Source organism: Anabrus simplex, chromosome 13 (assembly GCF_040414725.1).
Source record: "Anabrus simplex isolate iqAnaSimp1 chromosome 13, ASM4041472v1, whole genome shotgun sequence".
Classification (NCBI taxonomy): domain Eukaryota; kingdom Metazoa; phylum Arthropoda; class Insecta; order Orthoptera; family Tettigoniidae; genus Anabrus; species Anabrus simplex.
This window is the reverse complement of record NC_090277.1, coordinates 50511157-50534558: the sequence shown is the minus strand read 5'-3', so window position 1 is coordinate 50534558 and position 23402 is coordinate 50511157. Positions and strand designations below refer to the sequence as shown.

The 23402-nt window shown below is 41.3% G+C and overlaps 1 protein-coding gene across 1 annotated transcript; it reads left to right on the top strand.

Moving 5' to 3' along the window:
- The first annotated feature begins 4542 nt into the window (after nucleotides 1–4542).
- On the top strand, nucleotides 4543–11630 carry LOC136884789 (cuticle protein 18.6-like). The gene is made up of 2 exons (XM_068230035.1): nucleotides 4543–4824; nucleotides 11004–11630. Exons 1-2 carry the CDS (start codon nucleotides 4543–4545, stop codon nucleotides 11628–11630), a joined length of 909 nt encoding a protein of 302 aa, XP_068086136.1.
- Nucleotides 11631–23402: the final 11772 nt, after the last annotated feature.

The following is a 23402-nucleotide window of genomic DNA, read 5'->3' as shown; positions in this document are numbered from 1 at the left end:
GTAGGAGTTCTGATGGGCCGTACCCCTAATGTTTATGCAAAACACATAGCATAATCGTTGTGAAGGTAGACTATACTTGCTGTTGGCTTCAAAAACTTTGCATTCTAACCTATTAATGCATAAAAATGTGGGCTCTAGTAATATCTGAAAATATTTTATTCACTATCGACTCAGTTTGGTTCCTCAGTCAGTAGTAACTAACTAATATTTGGATATTGTGTTCGAACCCCACTGTCGGTAGTCCTGAATATAGTTTCCATGGTTTCCGATTTTCACACCAGACCTTAATTAAGGTCACGGCCGCTTCCTTCCCACTCCTAGGCCTTTCCTATCCCTTCGTCTCCACAAGGCCTATCTTTGTCCGTGCGACGTAAAGCAAATTAAAAAAATAAGAAACAACCTCATACATGAATAAATATATTTAACAACTACCTGAAAAAAGAAGAACCTAAGAGTTATACTTTGAATTTAATCATCATCATGTGGGTATTCTGCCTTATGGCAGGTTTTGACATGGGACGAACCTCTTCCAGTGTTGCCTGTCCTGCGCCAAGTTTTTCATGTCCGAATATTTATTTCCTTTGATATTGTCCAATAGGTGATATTTTTTTCTTTCCTCTTCCTCGTTTGCCTTTCACCATTCCTTCTTTCAGTAAACAGTCCCTCCTCAAACAGTGTCCGATCTAGTTCACGTTTCTCCTTCTAATGATTTGCAACATACTTCGTTCTTCTCCAACTCTTCGTAATACCTCCTCATTCCTTGCCCGGTCTTCCCATTTCACTTGTTCTATAGCCCTCCATACCCACATCTCTAGTGCCTCCAATCTTCTCTCATCTTTCTTTCTCAATGTCCAAGTATCTGCGCCATACAGCGCTATGCTCCAAATGTAACACTTAGCAAGTCTTTTCCTAAAATCTTTGTTTAGTGGTCCACAAAGTAATATTGATTTTTTCTTAAAGCCTTCTTTTGCTATGGCAATTCTTTTCTTAACTTCTGTCGTGCAATAGATATCATCTCTGATCATCCTTCCCAAATACTTAAAGTTACTGACTTGCTCTATATCTTCTCCCCCTATACTAATACGACAACTTCTACCTTTTCCTCCAATTATTACTTTTGGTCTTCTTCTTATTAATTCTAATTCCACATTCTTCCAGTTTCATGTTGAGTTTATCTAACAGTTTTATCATTTCACGTTTGCTTTCTCCCATCACAACCATATCATCTGCAAATCTTATACACTCTACTCTCCTACCTCCAACACAACTCCACTTTTTCCATTAAAACTTTCAGATAGATGTTGAACAGTGTCGGGGATAAAGAGCAGCCCTGTCTTAAACCTCTTCCTAATTCAATGATTGAAAGAAATTCCACTTCAACTACTCGGCTATTTGATGACGAAAAAATGAACCAATATTTAAAATTTCTATGAAATGGCTCCAATCTTCTTCAGATCATATTTAAAGAAATAAACATAATTTAATATAGCAAGACGCTAAATAAAATGGTAAGAGCAGTGGAGGGTGACCGAGTGGACGATGGTTAGACTCAGTTTCTAAAGAAAGATAAGAGGTATAGAATTAAACGAGGCCACAGAGATAGTTACTAATACAGGATTTTGGATGTGTTTAGTAAATTTGCAGTGGCTTGCAGACCAAACGCTGTAAGGTATAACCATATATAATGAAGTATATAACTAAAATGGTGGAACTGCCTAACGGGGGAAGTAAAGGCGTGCTCGGTTTTTCCCCACAAATAACAAGATACAGTATTAACATACAAAGGTAACACAGCAAACAATTCACTCAATCTCTTATTACAGTATAATGTTCACTTGTCATAAGTCCTTCTGTCCTTGAAAAAAAAATGCATTTTCTCTCGTACCCTATTGTTGTAGAAAACAGTCATATCAACTGAGAAAAAAGAAAAAGAATTAAAAAGCCATAGGCACAAAATACTCTGCGTGAAACGACCATTCGACTGTTATAATGAAACACTCGCGAGTTCCTTAACGCAGTGTTTCTCCCTCGGTGTCACACGTTTCAATAATTTTTGTTTGGCATCTTTTAGAAAGCGGATGAATGTATTCAGGGAGCACTGTTCGTTTTTCTGGACATAATACAGATACCCCATGACAAGCCAGATTTGCGCAAATTTCAAGTGCTGCGTACCGAAATCTAGCTCTAATGCTGCTCTGTAAGCTGGATTAGGATTAGCTGATTCTGTCATCTGTCTTAGCACAGAACAAAACCCTTTCCAGACAACTTTGACACTTCCACATGTAGTAAGTTTATGCCTCTGTGTGTCCACCTCCAGACATTTTTTTACAGAGTGGGGATTGGCTGATGATGTGACGGAACTTTTGATCTTCTGTTGGAATAATTTCGTTTATAGCTTTATATGCGGCTAATTTCCAGTCAGTTGATATGTGAGCATCTTTGAAATTTATCCACATTTCATTCCATTTCCTATTTGGGCACTTCTCCGTAATCTGGGGTTGTGTGTCGTTCTTCTCTAATAGATGAGTGTATATTACTCTTGTAGAAGGAACGTTGTTTCCTGTCACTGGTATCGTAACTATCGCTTGCAGCGCTCTTCTAAAACATCGTGTCGGCACAAAATACATTGGGTTTCGCTAACGTGTATTCCAAAAATAAGTATGATGAGCAGCTCCTACTCCTGTCTTTGCAATCATTAACTTTTGCATTAAAAGCGCTTAGAATTTTTTACCGACTGCTATGAGACCCAGTCCTCCTTTCTCTACTGCTACACGAAACATACATCCTCGCCATGAATAATAACTAATACATAGTTCAACTCGCTGGCTTATTTCTACCGGCATGGATAGAATTTGTGCAACATAGCACAATTTAGATAAGGCAAACAAGTTTATATGCCACACATTTTGGATGATGTTCAACGGTTCACCCGGAAGAAAGTCAGCGAGATTTCCACTTCCGAAGGTGCATATGGTCCTGAGGTTCACTCAGCCTACACCAAAAATGAATACCAGGTTAATTCCTAGGGACAAGGGTGGCTGGGTGTACAGCTAATCACTCTACCCAATCAAGTGCCGAGGTTACGGATAGTGGAAGCCTTTTCCTTCCACCCGTCCAAGGGTCTTCATCACCTGTACGGAGATGACTTTACTTCATCATCATCATCTGTTCACCCTCCAGGTTCGGCTTTCCCTCGGACTCAGCGAGGGATCGCACCTCTACCGCCTCAAGGGCAGTTTCCTGGAGCTTCAGACTCTTGGTCGGGGTTACAACTGGGTAGAATGACCAGTACCTCGCCCAGGCGGCCTCACATGACTTTGCTTTTGTAATTAAAATAGTTCCAAGCTACTTCAGATAATATCTTACAAACACAAATTTAATTACCCTTGTACAGCTAGCCATTGAACGTAATGCAACCTACCAACTGCATGCGATAACCCCGTAAGTGATCGGCAACTCTAATGTTCCATTCCACGGTCTATATTGATAGCAGAATTTTGTACTTACACAAGCGGAGGAAACAACACCAATGATGTAGAAAATGGAAGAAAAACCTAATCAAGGTTACAGTGTTATTGCGGCGAGCACCGCAGATGTGGTTTTTTTTTTTTTGTTCATGGTTGAATGCTTTCGTGTGGTAGACTAGGAAATGACAACAACAACAACCAAAAAAGGAATAACATCAGTTTATTTTTGCTATTTGCTTTACGTCACACCGACGCCGCAGATAGATCTTATGGCGACGATGGGACAGGAAAAGCCTAGGAATGGGAAGGAAGCGACCGTGGCCTTAATTAAAGCACAGCATTTGCCTGGTGTGAAAATGGGAAACCACGGAAAACCATCTTCAGGGCTGCCGACACTGGGGTTCGAACCCACTATCTCCCGGATGCAAGCTCACAGCTGCGCGGCGCTAACCGCACGGCCAACTCGCCCGGTAACATCAGTTCTTAACATGTTGAATGTCACGGCGGACACTGGTGAGTATTTGTTGGTTTTCCGCTAGACCACCGCATGCTGAGGATAAAAGTAAAGTTTCGCCCCACAGTACAAAATTTCAACAACAACAACAACAAAAATTGGCGCCCAGCGTGTTAGGCATGACATACATCGTACTAAATCTAATTTCAAAAATGTAAAAGGTTATTTCTTTCACTTATCACAGTATATGTTGGAAATTCATACATGATGAATTAAGATACCGTGTAAACTCTAAGAATATGATGGATCATCAGGCTTAGACCATATTCTCGTGCTTCCGTCTTAATCCCACACTACTGTAACCCGTCACTTATTGATCCTTGACTGAATGGTCGCCATTCTGCTCTTCCTACCGTGGGGTTCTGGGTTCGATTCTCGACGGAGTCTTAGAATTTTAAGCCCACTTAATTCCTATGGCTCTGAGGCTCGGTTAATTGTCCTGCCTCCAACATTCCTGCAATTTACAATCTAAACACTAGATATCTCTGAATCTGCGAGCTCCTATCATGAACCCACAATGTTCGAAACCTCCGAACTGAAACTTTAACACTACCATCGACTATGGCAACTTTCTTCTTTAGTTCTTCACGACATGTCGTTTTTCACTCACTGTTGACCGACAGGTTCAAATATCTTGGATCAGTCATCACATCTGATGGTAATATCGACGCAGATGTTAATCACCACATCAGTGATGGTTGTATGAAATGGCGGTCTCCTACTGGTGTTCTTTTTGATAAGCGGGTGCCAGTCAAATTAAAGGGCAAAGTGTACAAAACCACTGCCCGGCCTGCCCTCATGTACAGCTCCGAATGTTGGGCAAGGCAGAAAAAGCATGACCAAGTAATGTATTTGACAGAGATTCCGATGTTGAGACGGTCCGCGGGATTCACTCTGCATGACAAAGTGAGCAAGTATCTTTCAAAGTTAGAGTTTCAAAGATGGAGGAAAAACAGCTCCGCTGTTATGATCACGTCAGAATAAGCAATGAAGACACCATTTAGTACAGCAAGCTCTTGTCATCGAAGAGCCGAAGAGAGGAAGAAGGCGTCCTAAGGCGACATGGAAACGAACTGCTGAGGCTGCCGTAAGGAAAAGTGAAGTGCCATTAGATCTGGTACAAGAACGTCAGACATTTTGGGCCGAGTGTAGAGACGATGACTAGTTTTAATCCTTAGACAACGTTTACCTAAACAACGTCTAAATCGAGCACGATCTTCCATTGCATAAACAATGTTTAGCGGATGTTTAACTAGACATCATTTAAAATTCCAATATCGGTTTGAAAATGGAGATACAAGTATCTTTCATGCAACGATTTGCCTGTCGCAACCAATGAAATTCGCCGATGCGCGCGCCGAACGCCATTCAGCTGTTTGTCTTCCTATACATTACTCAAATATGGCTAAGCATGAGCATGACTTTCCCACAGATAAGAGTATCGCTTTCTGTGGAAATTAAATCTCATAATATTATCGTCACTAAAGCGACACGCCACCGTACGGGAAAGTGTAGCTTTGAATATAGCGTTGTTACAGTGAGTGTAATCTGCTTATAAATGCGGTACTTTCGACGAAGGGAAGATTAAGCAATAGTAATGTGTAACCGAGTGTGTTGTGCGGGTCATATAGATATAGCTTGCATTCTGGAGATCGTAGGTTCGAAACGCATCATCGGCAGCCCTGAAGATTGTTTTCCGTAGTTTCATTCCTTACACCAGGCAAATACCAGGCCTCTTCTTCCTTTAATTAAATAGTAATCACCACCATCACCACCATTTGCCTTTTCCTATCTGATAGTTGCCGAAAAATACTATTATATATATAAAAACCACATAAACATACTTTTTAGTTTTCACTATTATGTGTGTTCACTTGGCAGTAAATATAAGCGAATCCCTCCCGGTTGATGTATGTCACAGCCCTCTGACTATAGGGACACGTAATTCTGACATGTATGTAGTTGACGTGACCTATAATTCCATGGAAATTACCCCATATATACAATAAAGTATATCGGTTGCCATGAAGTTGACAGTTACGGGACAGTCCCTTTGTCAGTCTCAAGAAACAAGTCTCTTTAAAAGCGAAACCTTATTTTAAGATCTATCTCCCCCTACATGTCAAATGAATTGCAGCGATTTAGCAGGGGGCGACCCACAGAGAGGCCGTCGGTCTAACCTTTCTTCCCGGAATCGTCTCAAAATGAAAATACAAATTAAATGTTTATCTTGGTACATAACCTCTGATTGTGATTCACTCCTGTCGTTTGAGGTTAAACAGTGCTCTCAGCAGTGTTTAAACATGACGGGTTGAAGACAGTGCCTAAGTGATAAATAACGTATCTGCAATGCGTCAGCCATACTTAGGCATGGTTTAACCGTAGATATCGTCTAAACACCGCTTCCGTAATTGGTCCATTCTCTCCGAGCGAACTTGGGAGTGCCCATTTTATGGGTACTTCTGCGGCAGGAAAGAAGAATGTCGTTCCTTAGGGTCTAAATCGTTAACACCAGCAGTCTTGCCCATTACCAGGATGGGTGACGTTGTTGACTGCCTTAAGGCTCTATAAGATGGGTATGCTTAGCCGCCATTTTGGTTCATACATGCGCATTGGGCCATGTGATCAAACTCTAATTTCTCCTACGAGCGCTCACTTCGTCACATTGAACGTATTGCTTTATTCACCGCGTGCATGGACAGAATAGTGCTATATTCGTGGGGATATTTATTACATAATGGTGGGTGTAGTAGTAGTAGTAGTAGTAGTAGTAGCGTCTCTACTGCGGGATACAGGTTGTTAAAATTCCCTTCTGGTCTGTATTATTCCTCCACTGCCTCTGTTTTACACCTATTTCAGCTGCTGACTTAAACCTGCACCCAGCTCCCATTGACATTACTAGGCCTACACCTCTTTAATTCAGTCACACTGATCATTCAATATTAAGTTCTGCCCCCAAAGTGCGGCAACAGGAGTTCAACATCCAAACACCACAATTACGGTAATTGTCAAAACTAACTTCATATAACAAATAATTTGTTTAATGTTGGTGGTACCGTAGTACAAGAAATACATTATTGAAAACCAAGATCTGTGGTAGGCCTATTTGCTGACAGGTTTTAAACTATGAGCTTTCTGAAGCAGGCTCTAAAACATTCGTACTTTTTTTAAAAAAATTTGGGTAGTCTAAGGAAATTCAATTGAGAAGTTATGACATTAATTTGTAACTGTGAGGTCTTCTATAGGACTATAAGCATTATACAATGCAAAATGGTGCAAATCTTGTAACTGAGAAAATTTTGAATGATAAATCGACCAGTACATGTTCTCCAACGTGCTGCAATTTAAACGAAAAAATGTTAGACACTTCTTCAAAATTTGATCCTATGCTGACTAACAAGAATGTACGGAAACGAGGTAAAATGCATGGGTATTCTTCGGAAAAGATAAAAATGTAAACAAAGAATGGAATGTTATTGTTTTTTAAATACTGTAATAAAAGGAGACATTCAATTTGTAAAGTATTACTTAAATATCGTATATTTTTTAAATGTGCTGCCTGAGCAAGTTAACCAATGTTGTAACTCTTTGAAGTTTAATAAGGTGAGTCGTGTTGAAAAATAATACTACTTCTGCTAAAACCAGAGGAATCTCTGTGAAAAAATATACTGCTAACTTTGCCAAAGTCAAAATGATCAATATTTGGGTCAATCCCCTTACAAGTCACTGGTATCTGATTATCAGTGCAATAATTCAGGTTGGGAGAGAAGATTCAGCTATAGAAGTATTTACACTATTCCTATTTTCTTCCCGAATGTAGTTTATAATAATATAACATTTGTTTCATGAAAAAAATGAAATGAAATGGCGTATGGCTTTTAGTGCCGGGAGTGTCCGAGGGCAAGTTCGGCTCGCCAGATGCAGGTCTTTTTGTTTTGACACCCGTAGGTGACCTACGCGTCGTGATGAGGATGCAATTATGATGAAAACGACACATACACTCAGCCCCCGTGCCAGCGAAATTAACCAATTATGTTTAAAATTCCCGACCCTGCCGGGAATCGAACCCGGGACCCTCTGACCAAAGGACAGCATGCCAACCAATTAGCCATGGAGCCGGACTGTTTCATGAATTTTCGGTTGAATAAACTAAAATTCCCTGTTCATTACAACTGCATAAGCAGATTAGATTCATGACACTCACCAAAAATTAAGTTTATTTTGCACATAGAATGTATTTTTTAAATACTACTAAATAAGAGAAGGGACTACATTTTAGAAGACAGGAATAAACTTAAAGAATCCCAGCTACTTGGGTGTGTTCGTCTTCGTACACATTTCAGCGTTATTTTTGTTCGAAGAATATTCTTATTATTTCGACAACATTGAAAATAGCGCTGAATCAATTTCACGCAGGTATGAAATACCAACTGAGATCATATGGTATCAAAATATTATATCACAATTTATATATCTTCGTCACTGACCGATTACCACGTCAAATACCTCGATTTAAGAATGACAGTAGCCTATATCAATACCACGGTGTCCCTAATTTCATTTGACGGTACCGCGACGCATAGCTTACGAACAACCTATTCTACTTATCAATAATAATATAATAATAATAAAACTGTTTTATTAGTAAGGTTTTTTTTCTAATGTGTATCCAGTGAGAGTACATGCCTAGTTTATTTATTAAATGGCAAATTATCAACGGCCTTGCTTTTATAATCACCGTCTCGCGTGAAAATTACACAATAATGTACGAAATATACTAATATTTATGTTGAGTAACCGTTTGAGTAATGCTGAGAATGAGTATTTTTACAGTATGTTAGTTTAGCGTTATTTTCTAGCGTGGAGAACAGTAAAAAGGAAGCATATACAAGGTTGGGGCGGTCAACTGCCTTACCAACGTAGCGCAGGAATGAACCATAATGGCGGGCGAGCATACCTAGTCTTTAGAGAGCCCTAGACTGCCTGATAATCGGAAAGCAATATTTAATCTCACCATCATCATAAAATGTCTGCTCAATACTCTGGTTCACACGAACACACAGACGGTATCCACGGCGTTTATTATAACTGAGGATGGTTGCTTAGTTATAATTCCTGTCAGAACATAAACCACCACCACAAAACTAAATAAGCAATAACCTGAGCGGTACTAACATAAGTTTGAGTGAAAAGAAATCACAATTCATTTCTTGCCGTGGATTCATACTAAGGCTGATTTCAAAATGTTAATACAAGTAATATAATTTTCTTGGAAAACGATTAAAGATATAGAAAAAGTCTTTAACATTTTTTAGATATTGTTTCAGTGCCAAGATCATTCGACTTTCATTTTCATGAGAACAAAGTTCATTATCTCAAAATCTCCTGCATCAGTCAATGAAAATTAAGATTATATGTTCATTGAGTGTTGTGCATTATACATATGAACATTAATAATTACACTGTTAGTAGAACTTGAGAAAATTATCTTAAATTATTTTCATAACTACGGTAATATATTTTTGCAAAAATAAAACTGAAGAAAAACTTGAAAAACTAGACCAAGTATGCTTCGTTTGGTTCTAACATTTGCATTCTTTTTATCCGTGGGTACCTAATTTGAAAATTCTTACTTTAAAGGGACATGTGCACGAAATCCTTCAATATCTCATTCTTTAAAATTGCTAGCTTATTATTTTGAGAACATATTCCCAAAAGGATTTAGTTGAATTCAGTACCTAACAAATGCGTTGTTTTTTTTTTAATAATCTTCACTGAACTTCTTATGTCTGTGTTTTCAGGCAGTTGACAGTATCACACTTAGGAGTATTAAAGAAGGCTGTGAAGCGTCATTTCCGGTTGGTCAAGTATTTTGATTACCGCGGAAACTTTATTTCGATTTGAGAGATTCAGTGCGAGTTTGCCTGTTGTGAAATTCAATTGTCACTTGTTAGACTTCCTTTCCCCGTGACAAATGTACCTTTTCTTTGGAACTACTAATTGTATCAATCTGAAACTTGATAGAGAAGCAGACTAAACGCCTTCACACATTTTTATGGAAGGAAATTACAAAATATATCATTTTATGGACTTTAAAGTTTAATACATATGTATTTTGGTAAAGTTTTCAAATTGAAATTTTCGAAAATCAGAATAGACATGAAATTAAAAACGCCTGCAGGTATTAAACCATCAAGTTCTTAGATGTCACTAAAACATTACAAGGTCCAGTACCTCAGCGTTGCTGTGGAAAAGGTACATCAATACGACCAAAATTCAAATATGAAAAAAATGTTTTTTGCGAATGTTTTAAAGTCTAAATTAATTGAAAACTAAGAACAATGCATTTAAATGTGTGCAAAGTTCCATGATTCTAACTCACATAATGTCCAAGTTACAAAGAATTGTTAGCTCAATAGTGTACCTTTTATTCAAATCATCACTGATCTGTCGCCCAGATGCCAGACTCCCTATCAGTTGTTTTCCTATACTTTTCTTAAATAATTTCGAACAACTTGGAAAAATAACGAACATTTCCCGTAACTGATTATTCCAATCCCTAATTCCTCTTCCTATAAGTGAATATTAACCCCATTAAGTCCTCTGAACTCCTGCTTTATCTTTGTTTAAATTTTAAAACTTTGGCATTCGTTCACTAATAATGTTCATAACGGTGAGGGATACTTCCTTTAAGGATTATAACCACTACAACTTGTAAAATGATCTCGATTATTTGTGTATAAATTTTCATTGCAACTGAACCATTTTTTCTGATGGTAGGAATATAATAGTGAAACAGGACCAATCAGATATGTAGATCAATTAGTACCACGTTAACTTTCAATCAGAGTATCTGCTACTTTACACACACTTCTTTTCCTGTTTGATGTGGCATCCTAGATGCAACCCGGCCAGTTCGCAGCTGACCTACCCGGCTGATGAGGTGGCAGTAGCCGCCAAACACCATCCGCCAGACACGGTTACTAGATAATTGATCACTGTGTACATTTTATCTCCAACAGTTCGTCGTCTTCGCCGCCCTCGTGGCCGTCGCTAAGGCTGGTATCCTCGGCGCCCCCGCCGTGCTCTCCCCTGGTGCTCCTCTGGCCGCCCCCTTGGGACTTGCCCGTGCCGCTATTGCCGCCCCCATCGCCAGGGCTGTCGCCGCTCCAGTTGCTGCCGCTGCCATCGACACCGACTACGACCCTAACCCACAGTACAGCTACGCTTACGACGTCCAGGACGCTCTCACCGGAGACTCCAAGAACCAGCAGGAGAGCCGTAGTGGAGATGTTGTCCAGGGTAGTTACAGCCTGGCTGAACCTGACGGCACGATCCGTACAGTAGAGTACACCGCTGATCCCGTCAACGGATTCAACGCTGTCGTACACAAGACACCTGCTGTAGCTGCTGTTGCTAAGGTAGCCGCACCTGCCATCGCCGCCCCCGCCATTGCAGCGGCCCCCTTGGGTCTTGCCCGTGCTGGTATTGCCGCCCCCTTGGGTCTGGCTGGCGTTGGTATTGCTGGACCCTTGGGTCTCGCCCGCGCTGGTATTGCCGCCCCCTTGGGACTTGCTCATGCTGGTATCGCTGCCCCCTTGGGTCTGGCCCGTGCTGGTATCGCTGCCCCCGCACTTATCCACGGTTAAGAAGAAATTTTAACAAAAGTGTACCTTTGTAAATATTTCCCTGCCTTCAAGTACAAGTTACATGATGCTTTTCTCCATAATTTATTTATGATCACTTGAAAACTTACCGTAAAAAATAAAAAGTATTCATTCAAAGCTTAATGGCAAAATTGCCTATTTATTTGACCCACAATCAGTCCAGTTTTCTCCTAGCAAATCCTTCCATTTTAAGTCAAGTGTGTACACTTCGTGTGCGTAATAGGAAAGCAAGAAGAGAGCTTGACATTCAGAGGAAAGGTAACCTACTGCTGTGTTGAACACCCGCCAAAATTTGGGAGTTACACTCGATCGCACCTTGTCCTACACGAATACACATTTTCACAAAAATTACCAGTTATACTTGGCGAGCACAATAACAAACACCACTAACATCAGCATTTAACGTGTCTACATCAGCTTCAGGCTTATACGTATACAGACTGTAGGGCATATTTATAATAGTGTTTCCCCATCTATTGTATACATACATGTGACATAATATTATGAGAAAACTATGTGTAAAACATCAAAAGAAAGGTCTCCATCTCAGGCTTACTAGAAAAGTATTATTAATTTCATTAACTCCTTCATTTACGTATGATGCGTACGTCGTTGCAGTTAACTGTATTCGCCGGTAGATGGCCCTATAAAAGTTTTCTCCCTCGATATTTCTATGCCAGCCCAATAGAGGTCTCTGTGAAAGTTGTCCATGCAGATCTTTCTATGTTAGTCCGAAAGATTGCTCTGTGAAATCATGTTATCACCAGAATGTTAGTTGCTGCTGCATGCTTTTTCTGATAAGCGAGAAACAGAAGGGAATTTATCGCACGATATTCTATATTTCAAGAAAGCCTTTATTAAGACACATTGAATTATTCAATGTAGGGTTGTTAAATGAAATCTGTATACGCTGCCATGTAAAACATTTCGCCACGAAAATGCTAAATGGACATTTTAATTCGTGTTGCCACAATGGTTTGGTCTATTATCCACAACCTCAACTAAACGAGCTACTTAAAGGTATGATAATGATTTCATGAACCCAGTAAGGCATCCTTCTCTGCTAAGCGTCCTTACTGTTTTAAGATTCAGGGGATGATTCATTGGTACATTTTAGATTCACTGCCTACTGCAAACTGCCGAGCATTATACGGCCAAATTTATGTGATAGATTCAAGTCTTGCGAACAGATTTTGTTATGAAAATTCTATAAATTTCCATGGTTCAGAAATTTCATTTATGTATAGTCATAACGGAAGTGTAAGTTTAAAGGCTAATAAATGGTATCCTGGAGTTCCATTTCTCTTCTCATGCTTCCTTTATCCTCAGTTTCATCTTTAGTCTATCGCTGCGACAGGCCGTTAGTATTTTATCATTAGATCATTAGACCTATCCCTTCTTTATACACTGACTGACAGAGCAAATGCAACACCAAGAAGGAGTGGTTCGAAAGGGATGAAAGTTGGGGAAAAAACAGAGACGGCACGGACGAATAATTGATGTTTATTTCAAACCGATATGCAGGTTACACAATGCGCACGGCATCGACTCAGTAGGATGTAGGACCACCGCGAGCGGCGATGCACGCAGAAACACGTCGAGGTACAGAGTCAATAAGAGTGCGGATGGTGTCCTGAGGGATGGTTCTCCATTCTCTGTCAACCATTTGCCACAGTTGGTCGTCCATACGAGGCTGGGGCAGAGTTTGCAAACGGCGTCCAATGAGATCCCACACGTGTTCGATTGGTGAGATATCCAGAGAGTACGCTGGCCACGGAAGCATCTGTACACCTCGTAGAGCCTGTTGGGAGATGCGAGCAGTGTGTGGGCGGGCATTATCCTGCTGAAACAGAGCATTGGGCAGCCCCTGAAGGTACGGGAGTGCCACAGGCCGCAGCACATGCTGCACGTAGCCGTGGGCATTTAACGTGCCTTGAATACGCACTAGAGGTGACGTGGAATCATACGCAATAGCGCCCCAAACCATGATGCCGCGTTGTCTAGCGGTAGGGCGCTCCACAGTTACTGCCGGATTTGACCTTTCTCCACGCCGACGCCACACTCGTCTGCGGTGACTATCACTGACAGAACAGAAGCGTGACTCATCGGAGAACACGACGTTCCGCCATTCTCTCATCCAAGTCGCTCTAGCCCGGCACCATGCCAGGCGTGCACGTCTATGCTGTGGAGTCTTCTGAGCGGACACAGGGAGCCGGGAGTGCAGGCCTCCTTCAACCAATCGACGGGAAATTGTTCTGGTCGATATTGGAACAGCCAGGGTGTCTTGCACATGCTGAAGAATGGCGGTTGACGTGGCGTGCGGATGCGCCGATCCTCGCGTGCTGACGTCACTCGGGCTGCGCCTGGACCCCTCGCACGTGCCACATGTCCCTGCGCCAACCATCTTCGCCACAGGCGCTGCACCGTGGACACATCCCTATGGGTATCGGCTGCGATTTGACGAAGCGACCAACCTGCCCTTCTCAGTCCGATCACCATACCCCTCGTAAAGTCGTCTGTCTGCTGGAAATGCCTCCGTTGACGGCGGCCTGGCATTCTTAGCTATACACGTGTCCTGTGGCACACGACAACACGTTCTACAATGACTGTCGGCTGAGAAATCACGGTACGAAGTGAGCCATTCGCCAACGCCGTGTCCCATTTATCGTTCGCTACGTGCGCAGCACAGCGGCGCATTTCACATCATGAGCATACCTCAGTGACGTCAGTCTACCCTGCAATTGGCATAAAGTTCTGACCACTCCTTCTTGGTGTTGCATTTGCTCTGTCAGTCAGTGTATATGCTGGGATTGATTTCGCGATTCGTGCATTCTAGTCTCTCGTTGTATAATGCTTGCTTCTTCAAATTTACATCTTAGATGCTATTTAAGGGGAGTTATGACCGAAACGTTGCAGTCTTTGACTAAAAAAATGCAATCTCACAGTTAAGCGACCGTAACCGTATGGCCAAATAGCTCGGATAATAATAATAATAATTATTATTATTATTATTATGGTACTTCTGTGGAAAAAGAAACCTCTTCATGGACGGTATCCAAATGAGTTAAATCAGCCATGTATCGACAAACAAGCGTCGCATGAGTGGATGACACACTCAGATATATACCCAGAAACAGAGGGCTTCTCGTTCGCCATACAAGATCAAGTCATTGCCACAAGGAACTACAGAAAGCATATACTGCATGATCCGTCTGTCTATTCAGATCTGTGCCGACGATGTAATACATCTCCAGAAACCATCCAGCACATAACCTCAGGTTGTCAGTTAATGGCAAACACGGACTACAAGTACAGACATGACCAAATTGCAAAAATCATTCACCAGAAATTAGCCCTACAAAATAACCTAATCCGTTGTACCACAGCATACTGGAAATACAAACCCCAATGTCTTGGAAAGTGAAAATTACAAAATTTACTGGAATAGAAGTATCATTACTGATAAAACTATTACCTGCAATAGACCAGATATAACTTTTGTAGATAAAAACAAGAAAATCTGCTTCATAATTGACATAGTACGCCCTAATATTCACAATCTCCAATCAACACATACAGAGAAGATTTCCAAATACACAGATCTGGCCACAGAGATAAAAACCATGTGGAAACTCAACAATGTTATCATAATTCCAGTAGTGATTGGATATAAAGGTGTTATACCGAAGACACTACACAGGAGCATTGAAGCCCTTAATCTCCACCCTCTCACTTACAGAGAATTACAAAAAGCAGCAATCCTGGCCACTTGCTATATAGTAAGGAAGTTTATTGGCATGAACCATGCACCATATGCAGAGGACTAATGGAAATCGACCACTTCAAATTTTGACCATTTATGTCTAGTAAATATCCCATAAATATCTGTCAAATTTATTTGTCAACAATGTAAGAATATACCGATATGTATGAAGCATATGTGCGTATGTACTAAATAGTACTTCTTCCATGTACATTGTACCGAAGAAGGTCATAAACCCAATTATAAAATTGTGAATTATACGTAATAAAATATAATAATAATAATAATAAAGATAATGATACGAAAAACGAAGAAAAGTAGTAGTAGTTGTTGTTGTTGTTGTGGTAGTAGTAGTAGTAGTAGTAGCATATGGCAGTGCTACTAAAAGGACAATTAGAAGTGGAAAAACGTAAAATGAGAAAAATCCTAGGAACGAGAATCAAATATGAAGTAGATTTTCCAAAACCAAATGAGGAAATATACAAAAGAATCTCCAAAATTACGGACGCAATGCGCATGCGAAGAATACAATTCATGGGGGCACTTAGAATAATAATAATAATAATAATAATAATAATAATAATAATAATAATAATAATAATAATAATAATAAAATAATATAATACGCCGAGGTGCCGAAATTTTGTCCCGCAGTTCTTCTTTTACGTGCCAGTAAATCTACCACTACCTTCAAAGACCACCGGACTGAGCCAAAATCGAACTTGCCAAGTTGGGGTCAGAAGGCCTGTGCCTCAACCGTCTGAGCCACTCAGCGCGGCAGGCGGGTAGGGGGCGAGGCGCTTAGAACGAATGGACTAAAACAAACTGATTCACAGAATTTACACATTCTTAATAAAGAGTAAAACCACTAGATCCAATTGGTACAAACAGAGAAAGACCTGAAGATTTAGGGTCACCAGATCTACTGGGCCGAGAAGAAATCAGAAAAATCGCACTCAAACGGGGTTTTAAGAATGGTGACAGAAAGACTAGACGGCATGTTTGGTCCCTACATGAAAACACACCCATTCACTACGTATGAAGGAAAACAGGGCTAAAAGCAAAAGCCAACAAATGTTGATTCCGCGTCGTCCTAATTGACCCATTCGCGGCGACGACGACGACGACGACGACGACGAAGAAGAAGAAGAAATGACAAAGTTACGACGAAACGAATTTTATGAGTAAACTGGTACACGCTAAGCCCCACATCTGTTGAAGTAACTTGGAATCCATCATCCTATTGTTCCCACTTAGTTGTCGATATCATCTCTAGCTTCCGGCCAGACTCAACCAGCAGAACCTTGAGACGCAGTGAATGTTTTACAAGTCCAGGCACACACTGTCTTATATCTCAATGTCAGTGTAGATCAAGGCCAGGTACTGAGATTAATAGATTCCTTTTGTTGCTCCACTGCAGCTGACCTGCCGCTGTGGAAATGTAGTGACTGTACATCTTTCATTTCAGAGTTGTAACAAGTCTGTTTCCTCTGGTTTCTCACACGCTCCTCTTCATTTACTATTCCTTCGGTTCCTTTTCTTCCTTTAGTTGGTCAAACCTACCTCTTCTATTACTAGTTCTTCATCTCGTCTCCTTCCTCTAGTTCTTCATACACATGTTGTCTGAGTTGATTCACCTTCAGTTATTCCCCAATTTTTTGAGACTCACTTCTTCTGCTACAACTTTAGTTCTTCTACCGGGCGAGTTGGCCGTGCGGTTAGAGGCGCGCAGCTGTGAGCTTGCATCCGGGAGATAGTGGGTTCGAACCCCACTGTCGGCAGCCCTAAAGATGGTTTTCCGTGGTTTCCCATTTTCACACCAGGCAAATGCTGCGGCTGTATCTTAATTAAGGCCACGGCCGCTTCCTTCCCATTCCTAGGCCTTTCCTATCCCATCGTCGCCATAAGACATATCTGTGTCGGTGAGACGTAAAGCAAATAGTAAAGCCGAGAATAACGGCCGAGAAGATTCGTCGTGCTGACCACACGACACCTCGTAATCTGCAGGGCTGCGGGCTGAGCAGCGGTCGCTTGGTAGGCCAAGGCCCTTTAGGGCTGTAGTGCCATGTGGTATGGTACAAAAAATTTAAAAATTGTTCTTCTTCCTTTAATTATTCAGACACATCCATTTTATTATTGTTCTTCACCTACGTTTCTTCCTCCCGTTCTTCTGTAACTAGTTCTACACCTTTTCTCCATTTTCTAGTACTTTGTTTCCTTTCTCTAGCCCTTCAGAGACACCTGTTCTATTGCTCGATCTTCTCTTCCTCTTGTTATTCGCCTCCCTATAGTTTTCAGACAACCTTTTCTGTTACTAGCTCTCCTCCTAATTCTTGAGACACAATTCTTCTGTTACCAGTTTTTCTCCCTGAAGTTGTACAGAGCCACTTCTTCATTTATTAGGCATTTTCTTCCTCTAGCTCTTAAGGAACACCTCTTCATTTGCTGGCTTTCTGCCTCTGCGTCTTCCTTTAGTTTCTATAGAGAGAGCTGCGCAGTTCGGGTCACGGAGCTATCAGCTTACATTCGGAAGATAATAGTTTCGAACCCCACTGTAGGTAGCCCTGAATATGGTTTTCCGTGGCTTTCCATTTTGACTCAGACAAGTGCTGACGCTGCACATTAGTTAAGGCCACGGTCGCTCCTTCCCATTCCTAGGCCTTCCCTATCCCATCGTCGCCATAAGACCTATCTGTATCGGTGCAACGGAAAAACAACTTGTAACAAAAAATATTTCTCTAGTTCTTCACTCGTTTCTTTTCTCTACTGCTTCGGAGACACCTGTTCTGTTACTAGATCTCCAGCTCCCCCTCTTCCTCCTCTGGTTCTTCATCTCCATTTCTTTCTCGTATTTCTCCGGCAAAATTTTCTCCTTATAATTCTTGTGACACACTTCTTCTGTTAGTTATTCTCCCTATGGAGACATCTCTTCATTTATCAGGTGTTTCCTTGCTCGTCTTCTTCTAGTTGAGGCACACTTCTTCATTTACTAGTATTTTGTCTCTGCCTCTTACTCTAGTTGTTCAGAGACACCTCTTCGGTTACTACTTATTCTGCCTCTTCTTCCTCCCGTAGCTCTTGCAACTGCCTGCGTTGCCTCATCGTGAATCTATAGAGCAAATCTCCTTTTGTTTTTTTTTACTAATTATTCTACCTTCTCATCTTATTCTAGTTCTTCATACTTCGTTTAATAATCCTCCTTTATCTCATTCATCTTGTTGTAGTTCTCAACACACACATCTCATTTTGTATTTCCTCCCTCTCCTCTTCGTCCTCCAGTTCGTCCGGAAAGTTCATTTTTATTTGTCCTCCTCCCCCCTTCCTCCTTGTTATATTCTTCTTATTCCCCTCCATCCCCTGCTCTACTTTCACATTTTCCTTCATTGGTGTTAGGTGATGATTATTATTTTCAGTGGAAGTTCAACGAAACTGCGATCCTTTCTCAGCATAGCCCGGTTGTTTAGGCAAACTTACTTAAGCTGGTATCAAGTATAGTCTACCCTACACAACGGTTATGCTATGAGGGTTGCATAAATAGTAGGTGCACGGTCCATCATAAGCCCTAGAATTCATGTTACTCTCACAGCATTACGGAAGAGCGGGCTAGTCGACATTTCCTAATAATAGTTTGCATTCTAATCTCTTACTAGAAGCCTCCGTGGCTCAAGCGGCAGCGCGTCGGCCTCTCACCGCTGGGTCCCATGTTCAAATCCCGGTCACTCCATGTGAGATTTGTGCTGAAAAAAGTGAAGGCGGGGCAGGTTTTTCTCCGGGTACTCCGGTTTTTCCCTTCGTCTTTCATTCCAGCAACACTCTCCAATATAATTTCATTTCATCTGTCAGTCATTAATCATTGTCCAAGAGGAGTGCGACAGGCTTCGGCAGCCGGCACAATTCCTATCCTCGCCGCAAGATGGCGGTTTCATTTATTCCATCCCTGACCCGGTCACTGACTGGAAAAACAGGTTGTAGGTCTAATAGTCAGATGAGGATAATGAAGAAGTCAAAACCTTTGACATTGAATTTTTGGCACTAGAAAGTGACGGGTCACGATAGGCGTGAAAATGAAAGGCTCCCTAGGCCTTGGAAACCTAATACCATTTTGTTCGGAAGAGAACAATAATTTTCTAAGGGAGGTCAGATAGCAAAGTTGAAAGGGAAGTCATGGCGCAAGTGAAAATAATGCCATACTTACTTGGAGGCGTCATGATCCCCAACTCACGCTTTCAACACGAGAGCCTCTGCGGTTAAAATATTCAAGTGATGATATGTTTTGAAGGGTTTCTTTGGAAATATATGAACATCATAGCATCATAATATCATCAGAAATACCAGGTAACTCTGCCAGAATCTTGACAGGTAAATAGGCGTGACCTCTGTCACACCCACGCGAGTTTCTCTCGTGTGCCAGTATTACATCACTCAGATCGAAAGATTGGCCTCTCTACACAGCGCCAAACATTGCATTGCAGAGAAATCTGCACCACCCGCATACATAACGAACACCTTGTTTGTTTACATTACAGAGTTTCTAAATGCACTCAAACATGTTATCCTCCACAACTCTATCCATGAACAGCTTTACTACTCTAGAGTCAGACGAGAAAATATTCTATATTGAGACCTGCCCGGTGATTGCTATTATTCAAGTCACCGGATGTCGTGTGTCGTGTATAGAAACAGGATTAATATCCGGTAACGGTGGGGGCGATGTTTTCAAATTTTGTCTCAAACAGGGTTGTTAATTGTCATCATCATTTTCCAGCTTCAGTTTCCCGGGTGTGGTGTGCAAGCGCTCGCCATTTCTTCCTGTCAAAGTGTAGTTTCTGTTCCTCTATCTCCTCCCACTTGACATTGCTGTTGTTTGCCTTCCATTTAACTGTGTTCAACCGTCGGTTCCTTGAGCTGCCTATTGTCTTCTCCCCTTTTACTTCTTGGTCAAAGTAATTTCTTGCTATTTTTGTGCCGTCCATCCTCATGACATGTCCAAACCATTGTAGCCTGCATCTTTCTGAAAGCTCGGTACCAGGTATTTTGATGCCAGCCTCCTTCCAGTTTGCTCCGTTTCTAACCTTGTCTTTCCTGGTCTTTTGGTTCATTGTTCTGATGTTCTGTTGACTGGACCATATACCTTGTAATATACGGTAAATGTTTCGAGTCCATAGGTGAGAACTGGAATTAACTAGGTATAGAACATGGTCAGTTTAGCTTTTCGGAGTATTTTATCATCCCAGAGTAGATTTCTCACTTGAAAATAAAATTACGAAGCTTTCGAATTCCTGTTCAGTATTTCTTGGTTTATTGTTTTGTATATTGTCACATATAATACTTTTTGTATTATTAATGATATATTCCAGTGAAAAGTCTCTCCGTGTGGAATTAAATTCCGGCACTTCGGCGTCTCCACAAACCGTAAAAATAGTTAACATGATTATTATGAAAAGCCTTTGAGAAATGAGCATCTGATTTGCAGACGATATCGTTCTACGCATATCGACTCGTGGCAAGGAATACGAGGCGTGTTTCGTAAGTACGAGGTAAGTACCGTTTGGCGTAGAAAAATGTAATGCAATTTTTAAATAATTATTTTTAGACGTAAGCCTGTACCTTAAACTACTTCTCAACGTAAATAGAGCTTAAACAAGAAATTACTAACAAACCGTCATGAGACATAGGACCTCACCTAACCTAACCTAACCTAACCTAACCTAACCTAACCTAACCTAACCTAACGGTCGGTGGTCCAACCATTCATTATCCATTTGTGTGCCCCCGAAGGGCACACAAGGAAGTCCCAAAACGAGTTCAGTTCTGGCAGGTGGTTGCAAAGTTCGCTTCGGCCCGCAAGTGGCCACGGCTGGTCCGTGGATCGACAGCTCTGCACTCCGAACGACCATCCGAGCAAAGGAGGGAAACAGATAACTAAAAGGGCATAGGTTTCGCCCCGGGACTCTCATTTAATTACCTTCAAGAACAACAAAATGGCACTCGGTAATAACGTGAGAAAGATGACGAAGACTAAGTCTAAGTCTTACAGTCGTATAAACAAAGGACGAACACCGGTTGCCTAGTTACCAAGTTATCGGTTTTCTGTCCGCGCTAACTTGTTAACGCTAAACTGATGACAAGAGCCCGTATTTCCATGCACTATCAAATGACGGAACATGCACAATAAACTAGACAATAAGCACTATTAAAATTCAGTTCCACATTGTTATATTATGATTTCTTTTTGAAACGCTGTACAACAACTAATTTATACGGATATTTTTCATTTAAGATAATTCGTTTATTTGACACATCATTCCTGAATGCAGAAAATGATCTTTCTACCTCCCAAGAAGTGACAGGTTAATACTCAAATGAAGACATTTAGGACGAAGTATAGGCCTATGTTAAGTTATCTCTTTTCTAAAGTCAACTTAACCGAGCAAGTGGCCGTACTCTTAAGGTCACGTAGTTGTGAGCTTGCATTCGGGAGATAGTGGGTTCGAACCCCACTATCGGCAGCCCTCAAGACGGTTTTACGTGGTTTCCTATTTTCACACCAGGCAAATGCTGAGGCTATACCTTAATGAAGGCCACGGCCGCTACCTTCCCAATCCCCCACCCTTCCTTCGGCGAAAACCTTCGATGTGTTAGTGCGACGTTAAACAAATAGCAAAAGAATGGACTTACAAATTCCTTTCCCTCAATCCATTTAGATACGAGATCTCTTCGTAGACTTTTAACAGGTGGTATGATACCAACACTTCACGGCACAGTCCAACACTAAATTACAATTTGAAGCGTGTAAGTGTGCTGCCTTGCAACTCCCTTCTTTTCTCAATTATTTTGGCCTCAGACGTGTGACCAGTGAAAGTTCGGAGTTCGGGGTAGGAAATTCCAGGAAAACAAAACAGGATTCAGCGCGAAACTAAGGTTTGTAAGCTGCTATCTCAAGTAACGCGGCATCACAGAAGTGTGTTTCAAGTTTTGATTTCTTCGTCTAACATGGACGAAAAATGTAAATAGCAGTCATTTAGTATAGCAAAATTTAGGGTTCAGTTTTTACTGAGACACCTTATTTCTAAGGATTAGAGCAGTCAACATGGATTTTTTCCCGCTTATGTCAATGTTTACTCAGGTAAGAGATGAGAACGTGCGTGGCTAACTGGATTATAGGACCTCTATGCATCTAACTTTTGTTGTCAAGTAGTATACCAGGAATACATTTTCTTTCTGTTTCAATAATAGACAAATAACGTGGACGTACAGTGCCAAATTCTGCAAACCCATGTTCAAAAAAGGGCACTATCACGCAAGCTAACATAATATATGCGTCAAAGTGAGAAGAAAAGTCATATAATCCAATATAAATGTCCAATTATTCGCTATTAAATCCAAAATTTCCAAAATATGCATTATGCATGACTTTTCTCTCTAAAAGGCCAAAACATGCAAACATACACGGAAAAAGTACTGTTGTTTCGAAATGATTAGTGAAAAACGAATATTTGCAAAGATTTACATGTGTAAGTAGCTTATTTAGGAATATGCATTTGCGTGAAAATCCGGGCTGTATTGATGACACTAATTTCAGATGGACCCCCAGTCCAAAAAAATATGAAAAAACCTACAACCTGTTTTCCAGTCTTTGACCGCGTCAGGGATGTAATGAATGAACCATACAGTATACAAAACCAAACCCCATGGCACTACAGCCCTTGAAGGGCCTTGGCCTGCCAAGCGACCGCTGCTCAGCCCGAAGGCTTGCAGATTACGAGGTGTCGTGTGGTCAGCACGACGAGTCCTCTCGGCCGTTATTCTTGGCTTTCTAGACCGGGGCCGCTATCTCACTGTCAGATAGCTCCTCAATTCTAATCACGTAGGCTGAGTGGACCTCGAACCAGCCCTCAGGTCCAGGTAAAATCCCTGACCTGGCCGGAAATCGAACCCGGGGCCTCCGGGTAAGAGGCAGGCACGCTACCCCTACACCTCGGGGCCGGCCC

Bases quoted from the DNA above. Each gene is read 5' to 3' on its own strand.
- LOC136884789 (XM_068230035.1), top strand. From the start codon at position 4,543: ATGGCAACTTTCTTCTTTAGTTCTTCACGACATGTCGTTTTTCACTCA. The intron at 4,825-11,003 runs GTAATGTATTTG...TATCTCCAACAG, and splicing joins GGCAGAAAAAGCATGACCAA to TTCGTCGTCTTCGCCGCCCT.